General features: G+C 39.4%; 1 protein-coding gene and 1 long non-coding RNA gene across 3 annotated transcripts in view; one reads left to right on the plus strand and one right to left on the minus strand.

The window, feature by feature from the left end:
- The window catches only part of ppp1r16b (protein phosphatase 1, regulatory subunit 16B), an 81,975-nt gene extending 71,964 nt beyond the window's left edge, over positions 1-10,011 (plus strand). For both annotated transcript variants that reach the window (XM_028577064.1, XM_028577065.1), the window contains exons 6-11: positions 760-884; positions 4,627-4,752; positions 4,837-4,912; positions 5,269-5,398; positions 5,760-5,907; positions 6,762-10,011. In XM_028577064.1, coding sequence (XP_028432865.1) covers positions 760-884; positions 4,627-4,752; positions 4,837-4,912; positions 5,269-5,398; positions 5,760-5,907; positions 6,762-7,214 — 1,058 coding nt within the window. In that variant the 3' untranslated portion in view covers positions 7,215-10,011. The remainder of the gene's footprint in view (positions 1-759; positions 885-4,626; positions 4,753-4,836; positions 4,913-5,268; positions 5,399-5,759; positions 5,908-6,761) is intronic.
- The window catches only part of LOC114554957 (uncharacterized), a 51,546-nt gene continuing 39,928 nt past the window's right edge, over positions 2,299-13,916 (minus strand). Inside the window, exon 3 of the long non-coding RNA XR_003692499.1 lies at positions 2,299-5,309. This is a non-coding gene — a long non-coding RNA (uncharacterized LOC114554957). The remainder of the gene's footprint in view (positions 5,310-13,916) is intronic.

The following is a 13,916-nucleotide window of genomic DNA, read 5'->3' on the forward strand; positions in this document are numbered from 1 at the left end:
CCTTAAATTTGCTGGACAGCACGGTACATTACTGCTGAGCTGTGGGGGAAGAAGTCAAGTGTGGTGGTCACAGAATTGAATCCTACCTGGCGGTAAAGCGATGGATTAAAGCAGGAATTTAGAGTGGCTGTGACAGACAGAATCACCTGAGCTTCAACTGGGCCAAAGACAACAAAACTCTTTGCCAAAGGACGGTAGGAAAGCCAGCATGAAATTAATCTAGTGTATTCCACTTAGACAAAACGGTCATTTCATTTTTCAAATATTTTAGATCCAAATACTGTATTGTAGGCAGCTCTGTGTCGATCCTACAAATGATGTGCCCAGGTTGAAAATGTTGAAATAAGTATCTGAAAATGAATTTATTTCCTTTAATCATTAACATTTGTTTGTGCCCATTATAGACTGCAACACAACAAAAATCAGTGTCCGCTGCTATCCCATTTAAACTTCCCTCGAAACCTTACATTTCAAAAGAAAAATCAATACTTGCTGAGAAGCATTTATCATGGATCCCATTAACCATTGCTTGTAGAAAATCTCCAGTGCAATTTAAAAAAAGATGTTGCTGTCAATCCAGGAAAGGATTTTTTTCTCTACAGCGTTCACTTTTTGAAGTTAGTTTTTTATGTACAAGCATTATGAAGTGTTCCTGGTCCCTCCTCTCTGTCCCTCCATGTGGCTCAGATCAGTGAAGTGGGGAAAACTGTCCGCCCTTGTGATTAACACTGTGGTTCTGCTTGTGCATTTGATTGACAGGCATCACCCAGGAGATGATCAACGAGACACGAGCGTCAACAGAGAGAAGGATGCTGGGAGACATTCAGGAACTGCTGAGACAGGGAGAGGAGGTCAACCAACAGGACTCTCAGGGAGCCACGCTGGTGAGACTTTTTGCTCCATTAGTTTTGATCTTTCTCTACCAATATCAATTTTAAACAAGCTGACTAAATGTTTTTTTGGCATTTCAACAATAAAAAAATATGGCTGAATCAAAATATTGCTTCTCTTAGGACCAGGGTATAAAGAAATGTCAAAACACCAGACAAAATATTAAAATGGTACAATAAGTTTGTTTTTAAAATACATACAAGGTAAAAATGAAAGAAAATAAAGTAGCAGATAAAATGTAACAAGGTGACTAGTATGGCGTGTGTATTTGTTTTATTGATTCATTTTAGTACGAAGGGGCCATGTAAAATAATTATACATGACAGTTACAACTTTTTGGAATGTGCCAAAAATACCAATAATAACCAACAATGCTGTTGGTCTTGAGGCAGAATGTTGTTTTTTCCTATGGAAAATGATCTCGCTGAAAGGTTTCATTTGAAAAAGGTTTAAAAAGGAAGCAGGGGACACACCTGAGTGTGGCATTTAAGGCTGCTGCAGCAGCAGCAGCAGCAGCAGCCTGTATTGACACCAGACAGGGTACATCCATAGATTCATGCAGTTTATGTGCACTGACACCATTGTTATGTTACCACAGAAACTGGGATTTATTAGACCAGCCAACATTTGAATATGAATGATATGGCAATAAGAAAGGACATGATCCTAAAGCTGTTTGGGCATATAATTGGGTAGACATGATTGATCATTAGCTTGCAGCTGTAAAAAAAAAAAAAAAAAAAAAAACTACAGAGCTATAAATAAGGCTAAGTAACTCTTTCACAGCTGCCTCCAAGCCTGCAGACTCAGTCAAGAGTCTAAGCTGTCATGGTGTGACTTCTGTCACAAAAGTGCTATAGAAACACACATGACTCTTATAAAATTATCAAACATTACAGATCTGCACTAAGAGGAAAAAGGAAAGGGTGTGTAAATATTCAGAGGACCGTCTTCATTATAGATTCCCCTTTTAATGGTTATGCGCTCTGCAACACTGGCTCATAAGGCTATAAAACCGTTGAAGCTAATCAGGCATTTAGAGACTCATTATAATCTTCTTAAAGGCAAATCAGCTGTAGGATTTCAAAATGCTCTGCGGATATAAAAGTGATGTGTTCGTGAGCACTGAATTACACCTGCAGTCATAATTTAAAAATGATGCAATGTTAGATTAGAATAAACCTTTTAATAATAAATATGTATACATGAAGGAAAACAATAATACATTGAGAATTGACTGACAATCATAAAAGCAAAATGATCACAGCTGTATACATAATAAAAATGATAATTTACTTAAAATTTAAACAATCCACCATTGGCCTAATAAATGAGCACAAAAGCTTGAAAAAAGATTGGCATTCATTAGAAATGCATTGAAACAAAAGATAATTTCAAACGGGATGATACATTAATTAATAAATATGGCAAAAATAAACAAATAATCAAAAAAAGAAGATGTCTGTGTTATCAGGAGCAATAACAAAAGCCCGGCTGAGGTGAAGTGGTACATTTAGCCAAAATAAATTAACGATACACATAGCTGCTGTAGGTTTGCATTGGTAAGGTAATAAAAATTTTTAAAGCAGCCATCACGTCATTGTGGTATAAATCTGCTTTCATTCTTGCATGTTATGTCAAATGCATTAGAGAGGACCCAAGCATGCATGGGAATGATATAAAGACACTTTCTTTTGTTTTAAATAGTGAGTCACAGCCACATGCTCCTGTGTGGAGAATTCATTTGTTTTAGTTTTATTGGTGAGGTGTACCTACTAAAGTGGTCACTGAGTTTGTTTTGGAAGTTCGGTGCACTGATGCATGAAAAAGTCAAGTAAGGCACAAAAATATCGTTGGCATATAATTTCCTGAGTGGGTCATATAATGTCCCATGCCTTAATGAAGTCTTTATTATATATGAGGGATTTATCTACGCTGGGGAAACAACGTGACAGATCACTGGATGAAAATGGCCAGGGGACATTACATAGTAGTAGTCCAAAATAACCCTGTTAAGCTTTAAAGTCTAACCACAGATTGTCTGATTGAGCAGCTTGTCCCCTTGCTTTTGTGCGTCCTGTTAATCTTCATTCGAGCATGATGAAGCAAACTAGAGCATGCCTTATTAAAATCTCTGGCAGAGAAGAGAAGAAGATTTTTGTATCCTTGTTTTGATTGGCTGCCAGGAACAATGATTTTCATCACTTGTGGTTGCAAATGGGTTGATCAAACGAGAGACGATTCATTTAATTCACACAGATATCTCAGTTTAATTTAACCGATGCAAACAAAAGGTACATCACTCAAAGGGAGAGAGGAAGTACAACCTACAGTATATTGGTGTGACCCACTCTCTAGATCTGGCAACACAGATAAAGTAACATCAACTAACGTTCGCGGACGCCCTAACAAAACCCATTTTTGTAATGCTAAATACTGTATGTGTAAATATCTAATGTAAGCAAGATTATTTTATAAAAAAAGATAAGCAACATTTTTTCACACCGCATTCACTATCCTTTTAAACAAGGCAACACACATTTGGGAGACAGATATTTATATAGAATTTTAGTTCCCCATAGCAACCAAATTAAGCTAGATTCATACTATATTTGTGTACATTTCTCAGACAGATTCACAGGTATTTGCAAAATCGAAAACCACCCAAAAAACACACAAATTGTTAATCTTATGATTAAAGCCTGAACATACCTAAACATGTCTAAATACCTAAAAGGAATCCTCGCATTCAAGAAATTCATTTTTAAAGTTGACCTTGTACAGTTTTCCCTTTTTGTTTCCTCTCAAATCATCTTATACCACACTCTTTGATATGGTCACATACATATTTCATATCAGCTCCTGCAGCTCCTCATCAAACATATGATGTAGAGCTGAAACAATTAGTTGTTCAATCACTTAGTCACTAAAATAAAAATGTATCGGCAGCAGTTTCAATTAATTAATCTTTTTCAGGCAAAAATGCCAAAACAATACTGGTCCCAGCCTCTCATATGTGAATATTTAATGAGTTTCTCTGTCCTCTATGAGAGTAAATTAAATATCTTTGGGTTTTGGACTGCTAGTCAAGATGTCACCTATGGCTCTGGAAACTTGTGATTGGCATCTTTCTATTTATAATTTGTAATTCACCCCTATGTATTTGTTATCTTTTGGAAACTTTGGTATCACCACTTTAAAGTAAATGACTGTGGGTATGCACAACTTAAATGTGTACTGACTAAGACTAGAGTTGATATCCTGATAGAATAGATATATTAATCTTCCCATTCCTCCGCTCCTGGTATAATTGTTTCCTCATTCAAGTCTGACCTGGGTCATCTCAGGCCAGCAGGATCAGTTTGTATCTCTATCTCACAAACTGCAGAAGAGCTTTTTCAGCTGGACCCAGCACCCCATCAGCCTAAAATGATGGCAGAGCCTTTTTACAATGTTGTGTACTTAATCTGACAAAACATTAGTGATTGAAGGTGCCCAGTGATGCACTCTCATCCCCAAATTTGGACCCAAGTGAATATCTGATGTAGATTTTTGCAGGTGTAGTGCGATGTCCTATATGGTCAGCATTTTTGAGTTAGTATTACTTTAATATTTGGCATCTATATTGTGTCTTTAGTGTGAAATCCACGCTGGATTTTATGCACAGAGCATATCTAAAGCAAATCCTGTGCCACTGGAACAAATCGAATCATTGTTCCTCCTCTGCCCTTGCAGCTCCACATCACAGCAGCAAGTGGCTACGTGCAGGCTGCAGAGCTGCTGCTGGAGGGGGGTGCTCGCATGGACCTGAGAGACTCAGATGGATGGCAGCCTCTTCATGCTGCAGCGTGTTGGGGTCAGGTAAGGTAAACATAACAGGAAACCGATAAGCGCATATACAAAGGTTTCTGAAACCATTAACGGAATTTTCTGCTGCTGTTTCAGATGCATGTGGCAGAGCTGTTGGTGTCTCATGGAGCCAGTCTCAATGCCAAGACCTTCCTAGATGAGACCCCCATCGGTATATTTACACCAAAAAAACAAATCTCTTACCTCAGCAGGGTCGCATTTACAGTGTTAACATGAGTTTATTCTGTTGTTCTTGTTAATGCAAATCTAAACCTTTTTTGTGCTGTTTTCAGCACTAGTCAGCTTTTGTCTTGGTGGTTGGTAAATCATAGTTTTACAACTTCAGTATATGTTAACAGTCAGTGTAAGAAACTACCGTATTAGCACCACTAAGGAAAATAAGTTTCTAAACAAATTCCTTTTATAAATCTGGTTTTGTTAATATCTGTAAGAGAGTAGCAAAGCACAACAAACACTTTTATTTGAAAGGAGCTGACATTTCCTGTCCTTCATCCTTCTCATTTGAAGATCTGTGTGAGGATGAGGAGTTCAGAGCCATCCTGCTGGACCTGAAACACAAACATGACATTATCATGAAGTCACAGCTCAAACACAAGACCTCACTGTGTAGGCGAACGTCTAGTGCAGGGAGTCGTGGGTAAGTGCTGACATCTGCTGGTGTTACTACTGCTACTACAAATGGTATTTAGCATTGTTTATTTACTTGTTGGTTGTTTTCTTTTACCCCCAAAGAGACCTTATTGTCCTTGCCAATGAAGGGTGCTGTTAGTACAGTGTGCAGATTTTTTTTGGTCTGAGTTCTGCCTTCTGTAGTGTTTCTGTAAATGTTTAGACTGGTTTTAGATGAGCAGAGCAGCCTCCCTTAATCTTCAAATGTAAAAAAGTATAAGCTTTTGTATTGTATGAATTGTGATTGCGCTTACAAATGCTTTATTCATATTTGTTGGCATGATTCTTTCATTCTTGGACTTTCTCACTAGAAACTCTTGTGTCCACAGGAAAGTGGTGCGGCGAGCCAGCCTGTCGGACAGACATAACTTGTGTCGGAAAGAGTACGAGACGGAGGCCATCGTGTGGAGGGGAGGGAGGGAGGAGCAGGATGAGAAAGAGAAAGAATCTGATCAGGAGAATAACCAGGTGGTTAATGTGAGTCTTTGGGTTATTCATGTTTTGTTCTTGTTGCTTTTTTTATTATTTTTATTATTATTATGTAAACCAAAGCATAGTTATACATTTGTTGTTGTTTTAAAAGTGGCATTTGAGAATTGATCCTCTGTGTTTTAGTCAATTTTGTTGTTTTAATGTTTTAACTTCCTGCACAAAACTTGGCAGATATATCATGACTTAATCATCTACCCCACACATCTGAGTCTAAATGTCAGATTTCAGTGTAGGTGTGTCAGAGTTAGGGAGGCTTCCTTCAAAACTGTCTTGATGATCAAACAGTCACATGGGAAGAAACCCATAATGGAAAAAAAACAACAAAGGAACTGCAAGACAATCCTCCACCAACAGTGTACTCAATAGATACAAATGCATCATAGTCACATACCATTTGAGTGCTACAGTTGCTTTTCCTCTACTGGAAAAACATATCTGTTTTGTTCCAACTATGATCACTATCGTAAGCACTATTAAGCTTCCACACACTGACCGCAACAAATTGAGGCATGTTATCAACAGATAGCTAATCAAAAGGGTTTAAGAGAAACATAGGAATGATGATCTGAAATGGAAGTACACTGGTGGAAGAAAAGTACATTTTAACCTTTTATCACAAAAGAAACCCCTGGCAAACATCGAGCAACAACTTCCGAGGGGAGACACTCTATAAACGAATACAGTAAATGGGCTTTACATCTCATTTCATTTGAGCTTAAGCTCCAGATCAAAGATATCAATCCCCCCTTTACAGAGTCAGGCCGGCGTGTATTTAATCGTCTAAAAGAGAAGACTTATAGAGGGATTAAAGTTATCTCTATGTTATTGATGTTCCACAGGTCAAGCCAGTCATAGCTGTGGAGCTGCCAGAAACGCCCAAGCTGCCCACCATCCTCAAAGATGGCAGCAGCAAACCGAACGGGCTCATCTCCACGATGACGTCCACGCCGCCGCAAGTGCCCTCTAACGGTAACACGGCATCGCTTGATTCCTCCACTCAGGGGGAAGCCTGTCCGAGAGAGCGCGCTCAGACTCTGTCTGAGCTCAAGAAACAGAGGTCCGCCGCCAAATTGTTGAATCACCCCTTATTCAACGGTCACCTAGGTAACGGCTCCACGGACTCCTTCACTGATGCCAAAAACAACTCAGAGGACCCCCGCATGCCGCTGGTCTCCTCCAATGGGAGCGCGGTTTACTACACGCCAGCCAGTGGCGACCCACCCCTCCTCAAACTGAAACAGCCAATAGAGGAAGAGCAGCCGAAGGCACAAACCTGCTGCTGCGTGTCATAGCACAGCACCCTGGTCACTTGACCGGTGACGGAACAGTGTTTGCACAGAGAAGCAAGGAATGTGCTGTAAGAGTGAGGAGAGGAAGGAAGGAAGGAAAGTGTGTTCCTGTCTTTTAACATCATTTTCCTCCACACCTTTAAACTTCTCAGAGAATATGGCTGGCCTGAAGAAAAGTTTAGAAACTTGTCCTTGTACCTGCCTACCATTAGACTCCTGCTACAATAGGAGACACATTCCCCAAACGCAGACGTGTTTCAAGCGTAGAAGAGAGCAGAAAGAAGGAACTGGGCAGTGTCACATGGATTAAAATTCCTTTTCTTAAATGGAGTCTATCTACAAGACAAATGGATGGAAAGAGTGCAAGAAGCTGTGACTCTGGCCCTGCTGTCCCCACTTCACCATTTTAAGAATCAAAGTGTGGACGGCTTTTTACAGGGAAAGGGTCGAAAACTTTGAATCAGGAAAGTAGAGAAGATCTCAAGGTACAAGGTGCATGTTCTGCCCTCAGAGATGAGTTTTTTTTTTTTTTCTACCTTACATGTGGATGGTTATCATGTAATTAAACATTTTCTTCAAGACAAACTGACATTGTTGTCAAACCACAATATTTTTGTTGTTTTCCAATGTGCAGGAAGGCCATCAAAGAACGCATCACGTTGTACTACAACATATCAAACAGTGAAACGTAGCAAAAAGAGATCTGTGACGTCTCTTATGAAGTATTTGTCATGTTAAAATGCCGCCTGCGTAGGTAAAGTGAAGGAATGCCATCAATCAGTGGTAAAGCAGTCAGCAAGTGTACTTCTACAGCGAGAGATAGCAGGAAAGAGTATAGGTCTGCACTAGTGTTTGAAACTGTCACTATATTCTGTCAACTATAGTTCACCTCACCGTCCTCTCATATCAAGCCTGAACTGACAGGTCATGCTCTGTTTTATGCATAACCCTCTTTGTGCTCTCTTTTAGGTAATTTAAGCAAACATGGTTTAAAAATGACTGTACATTTCTTTATTTATGAAATTAATGCAATGTTTAAAAAAAAAAAAAAAAAACATTATGGTTCCTAAAGTTGAGTGTATTTATTATTTGGATGGTGTGTGGAAAGAGTGAATGCAATAAAAGATGAGCTGGTGAGTCTTCCAGCAAAGCACCTTCTGACATGGAACTGAAAGTGAAGTAAGGGTTACTGTCTGCTAAGTGTACATGTTATTAAAATCACACAAACAAGCCATTCTATATTGGATATTTGTTTCACTACAAATGACAGTATTATTTGTTCATGTTTTAGGCTGTTTTTTCTTCTGGTGGCCATTGTGTGGCTTTGTCTTCTCCCAGTCACTGTATATGTTTCATTAACAGAAATTGTAGATGTCATGTAATGTGTTCTTGTAAGTATACTATGATTTGTATGCTTGCCTCAGTAAAAAACAAACAAAAAAAACATTTATCCACACATGGATTTGGCAGTCTCTGAAGCAAGCCCACACCATTGTATCAGGTGCACTTAAATGCATCATGGCTTCAACGTAAAATATAAAAAAAACTGCTGGAAAAAAATGTACTAGAAGTAGCTATTCCGCTTAATTAAATAGTTGACATGTTAGTTGAGAAGCTCGATAACACTCATTTATGTATGCTAAAAGTTGTAGCTGGAGCCAGCAGCTGGTTAGCGTAGCGCTGCCTACCAGCACCAAACTATTTTTTTGGTTATTGACTTTTATTAAGTAACTTCCTGGTTCGATACCAGTCTGGCACATAACCTGTTGAAAAACCACAATGTTTTTAGTTTCAGTACAGACTAAACAAACGAGATGTAAGGTGTTAACTGACCTTTTTCACGGCACACAGTATTTTGACTCATCATAGCAGGAAAAGCACAGATAAAACTACTAATACTAACAATGGCTTTGTTCCATTAAGTGTACCAGGAAGCCAGGGTGTACAATACCAAACCTGGCTCACCTAAATCTTAATGCAATACATCCATCATTATTAATTACACGTGTGCCTTTTCTGCTTTGACATGTCAAAATGCCTGCTGTGAAAAACTGAGCTTTTACACATGCTGGTAGGCAGATTTTTGTTTTGCAGAGCCGGGCTAGCTGTTTCCCCCGATTCCAGTTTTTCCAGCTTCATATAACACACAGATATGAGTGTGGTATCAATCTCCTCATGTAATTCTCAGCAAGAAAGTGGATAAACATATTTCCCAAAATATTTAACTTCTCCTTGTGAGTGCCAAAGAGTCATCCATGAATAAAACAATTTATAAGGACATTTTAAACCGTGGGGGAAGACTTTCTTTGCCGTTATGTTGATTTGTTTGTTTAAACGTTTGATTACCCACAATGCCCCTACCACTTTATCCCCACAACTTCAACTGTACAGTGTCAAATATTTGTACAGATGCGTTTGTAAATATGGTTGTATAAGTATGTCCTTATCCGTTCCCATGAACTGCATTTAAATGTCTGTGTTGTAACTGTTGAAGAAAAATACAATTACCCACATTGATGAACAGTGTAGAGATTTGGTTGTCGAGGGGGAAACAGAGTCTATTTAGACCCCCTCAGTAGTCCAACAGTCTAAAATCTATCTGGAAAGTCGAGTGCACCGAGGTGTCATCATCATACTGAGTAGGTTTCTTCCTGCTGTTGCGGTGACCAGCGTCTGTGGTCTTTTTTTGCAAATGTCAGGTTTTTTTTTTTATCTTAAGTTCTCATAGGAAGAAGTTAGTTTTTTAACTCAATTTGAGGAAGTACAAACTAAGTCACATTCAAAGAGATTGTTATATTCCCTATTTTTGGTTCCTTTTTTTTTTTTTTTTTTTTTTTTTTTTTTTTAAGAAGTGTCTAAGGCAGTGACATCATCTTGTTATGTGTCAGCTTAAATTCCTCCAGTTTGCGTTTATCCAAGCTGCTGCACTCAATACAATTTAAATGTCAGTTCTGCTTCCTTATTAATTAATTTAATCCAGATCACATCCAATTGTAATTTTGAGCTACAACCTGGTCAGTATTAGCCACGACAGTCAGCTGTTAAAAAGAACCCTGTGTCCTCATATATATATATATATAAAAAAGCTTGTGTTTGTCTGCAAGCCTTGTTGCCTATAACAATAAGATTATAAAGATGGAAAAACTACTGATTTTGTAATTACTGGAATATTGATGGCTGCATTAACATTTTGAATAAATTGTATATTTTGAGAATTTTACATGCTCTCTTCTGAATTAGTAAAGCTCTTGATGTCAGGTAATACAATTCTTGTATTAAGAATATGCGCTGCAGGCCTGGACACCAGCAGAAGTGCTAAACATCAGGGTGCCCAGGCTGCTCGCCCGGTTGCGCCCCATGTACAAAGGCACAGTCCTTGCCACAGCGTCCGTGGGTTTGAATCCAACCTGCCCTTTGCTGCGTGTTGTTCCCCTTCTCTCACCCCTTTCTTGTCTTAATCTGTCCTGTCTAATACAGGCCCAAAAAATAATCTTCAAAAAAGAAAGTAGTAGTAAACATCTCTGTTGGATAAAACAAGACATTTGGACACGTCACCATAGGCATTTCATAGGTCAAACTATCGAGAAAATAATCAGATTAAGCGATAGTGAAAATAATAATTAGCTGGCAGTATGCATAGTTGTTAGCCTCAAAGGTGCATACATCACTCACATGTTGATCAACACTAACTACTCTTACTGTTGCTCATCTTTTAAAAGCATCATTATGTTCTTCAAACTGTATTCAGACACTTTATTGCTGAAGTCAGATGAATATACTGTGTGCAGCTCACGTTTGGCACGCCATATGAAGGTTACGAACAATTTGTCTCACTCCGACACGTCTGCTTACTCTGCCATACTTCAACAGCTCTTTTCTGTTCTGAAACTGCCAGAGGCTGGACCGTCCTTCACCACACAGCTGTTAGGGTCTTGGCCCAGCATCAACTGCTTCCTTCAATGATGTTCTGTGTTGTCTTTTTTTCCCCCTCTGTCTTTCTGAACTTCCTCTCATTCACTGGCTGTGGGGTCAGCAGGGTCAGTATTTCTACAGGCTGCACCCAGCAGTCATGTTTCAGACACATAACAGAGAGACAAGTAAAGAAGATTAAAACAAATGGAATAGTAATATTTAGTTAGTTTTTTTAAAGAGCCACATTTTGGAGATGTCTGAACATTTCTGCCATTAAACACGTACACTGTACTTTCTCCACTTTCAGATTCTCCTGTTGCAGTTTGAATGGAAAACGACAGCTTGAAAGCTGTCGTTTTCTTTGCTGTTGATTTTAGGGGAGTGCCCTTTTGGCACTGATAAGTCTTTCTTATCAATATTTACAGTACCTACTGGCTAATGTACTGGTCTTATTGTAAAGTGTCTGAGTATTTTTGAAAAGTGCTGAATATGTGAAGTGTCAACACAGGGATTTGAAAGCATAACAAACTAATTTGTCAAACATCTCCATCATGTTACAGTTCTCGATGTGTCTAGAGCAAATGTTAGGAGAATCACCCTTTCATCCGAAGCTCCCTCAGTATGTCTAAGGCATATAGACAGAGAGGAGGACAATGCTGCTGAAAGCACATGATCCAGGCTGCATTAACCTCCTCTGCGTGGCCTGGCTTTTGCTATTGTGCCTGAGCTACACTGAGTCCGGGCCAGCTGGCTCAGGTCCCAGTCCTTTAGTCCTCTTCACTGAAGGGAAAAGTGGATCAGTGCCAGAATGAGCATACAGACGCATACTGACCACTCTGCTGGACACATAAATCGAGGGATGATGATGGACGGCACTGAGGAGCATCCAGCAGTGCGGAGGATAAAGTAGGAAAATGAACCGATGCCAGGAGTTGCTTAGACACTGACCACCATGATGTAGGGATGGGTGGAAAGAAGAGACGTTTGCACTGATGAAATAAAGACAGCAGGCAAATGAAGGGTGGAAGGAAGGCCTGAAAGAGGGCCTACACTGGGAGGAGGCCACAACCATTTACCATCCTGCCAGCTTGTTAGAAGACAAGAGGAGCTGCACAAAAAGAACGCATGGATGGCTCAGTGGGTCAGAACTTCTGCCCGGTTCCCAGGATCTGTTGGACTTAACTGGACTTCAGTGTCCAATTTGACCTGAATTTAAGATGTCTAAGTAGAGCGAGTCAATGTCTGTCTGTCTGTCCTACCGCTGATAAAAGCATATCGATCGAGGGGATTTACACTCAAGAGATTGAAGTTACTTATTCACTCTAGGCATGAGACACGTCAGTGAAACAGCTACTGACACTAATGCTGACTGATATGGTTGAAATAATTATCACAATCTTAATTATTTTAAGCTATACACTAGCAGCGTGGTCCAGCACAACTGAAGTATCTCAACAACTATTGGATGGAGAGGGGATTTATGTTCTCCTTAGGATTAATTGTAATAACTCCGGTGATCCCCTGACTTGTCAGACAACCATTCCAACACAGATAGAAATTCTCTTTACACCCTCTGCCATTTCACCGCTCAATTCTGTAAAGCACGTGTAGCATCAGCTTATGTTCTTACCATCCCTGTTTCTCGCTCCTTTTCTTTCTTTTTCACTGATATTGTAACTATTGTACTCCATGTGTTCACCTTTTACTATTGTGTTTATGTGTTTTTATCTTGTGTGTCTCGCACTGTGTTGTTGTTTTTATTGCTACTGCGGCAGAACCAATTGCCCCTCAGACCAAATGAAGGTCTTCTAGCGCAATAACAGTAAAAAGCATGCTAACACACTAAAACTGAGATGGTGAACACGGTAAAGATTATACCTGCTAAACATCAGCATGTTAGCAAAAACAACTTGAATTTTAACTAAAGAACAAAATGTATCAGTTCACAAACAGTTAGGCTTGTTTCAATACACCGGATTAACTGGTTTGCTGAGTGTGTCACCAGAGCTGCAACACTTCCTTCCTTCAACCGCATATATGTCCACCTTTAAGTGTCCCAAATGAATAACTAACTGTGGGTGCAGTTCTTAGTATGTACACCTCTCTCTGCATCAGTCAGGTGCCAGGTCAGGGCTCCCTAGATACTCCCAACAAACGATCACAAGCAATACTCCAGAAGAATGATTTGGAATTAGAGGAAGGATGGGTGAGCAAGTAACTGTGTGTTTGCCGTGGCTTCACTTATACTGGTTTGGAACCCAACAGGATTTCAGTGGTTTTGTTTTTTAACTACACTACACATTGAATTTACTGATATTGCTGTTGAAACAATGATAATACTATATAACTCACTTTTCAACCTAATTCACTACAGCTTATGGCCTGAAAACCCAATCAATGCTGACTGAGCAGAGAAGGTTATACGGATCCATCCAAGAGCCGCTCAGGACAAAACATGGGAGATTCATTTCTGTAAACCCTAATCTGACCCTTTACACCCACGCGACCTTCATTAGGGTGTAACAATATTAATTCTGACCTAAAACATTCCTAGGGGAATATTGCAGTCATCTTTTTCATTTCATTCTCCATGACTGTACTGTCTTAGGAAATTATCGCAGATAAGGAACAAGGGCAAATGCCTTCCCCTTCCTTCTGGCTGTGGGAGTAACTGTACATATGACTGATACTCGGATATGTTAATGTCACTTTTTAACATTTACACTCAGTGATGACCCCTCACTGGCAAATCATGTTTCATTCTTTGCCTAATAAAATAATATTTTACCCAAC

Source organism: Perca flavescens, chromosome 4, assembly GCF_004354835.1.
Source record: "Perca flavescens isolate YP-PL-M2 chromosome 4, PFLA_1.0, whole genome shotgun sequence".
Classification (NCBI taxonomy): domain Eukaryota; kingdom Metazoa; phylum Chordata; class Actinopteri; order Perciformes; family Percidae; genus Perca; species Perca flavescens.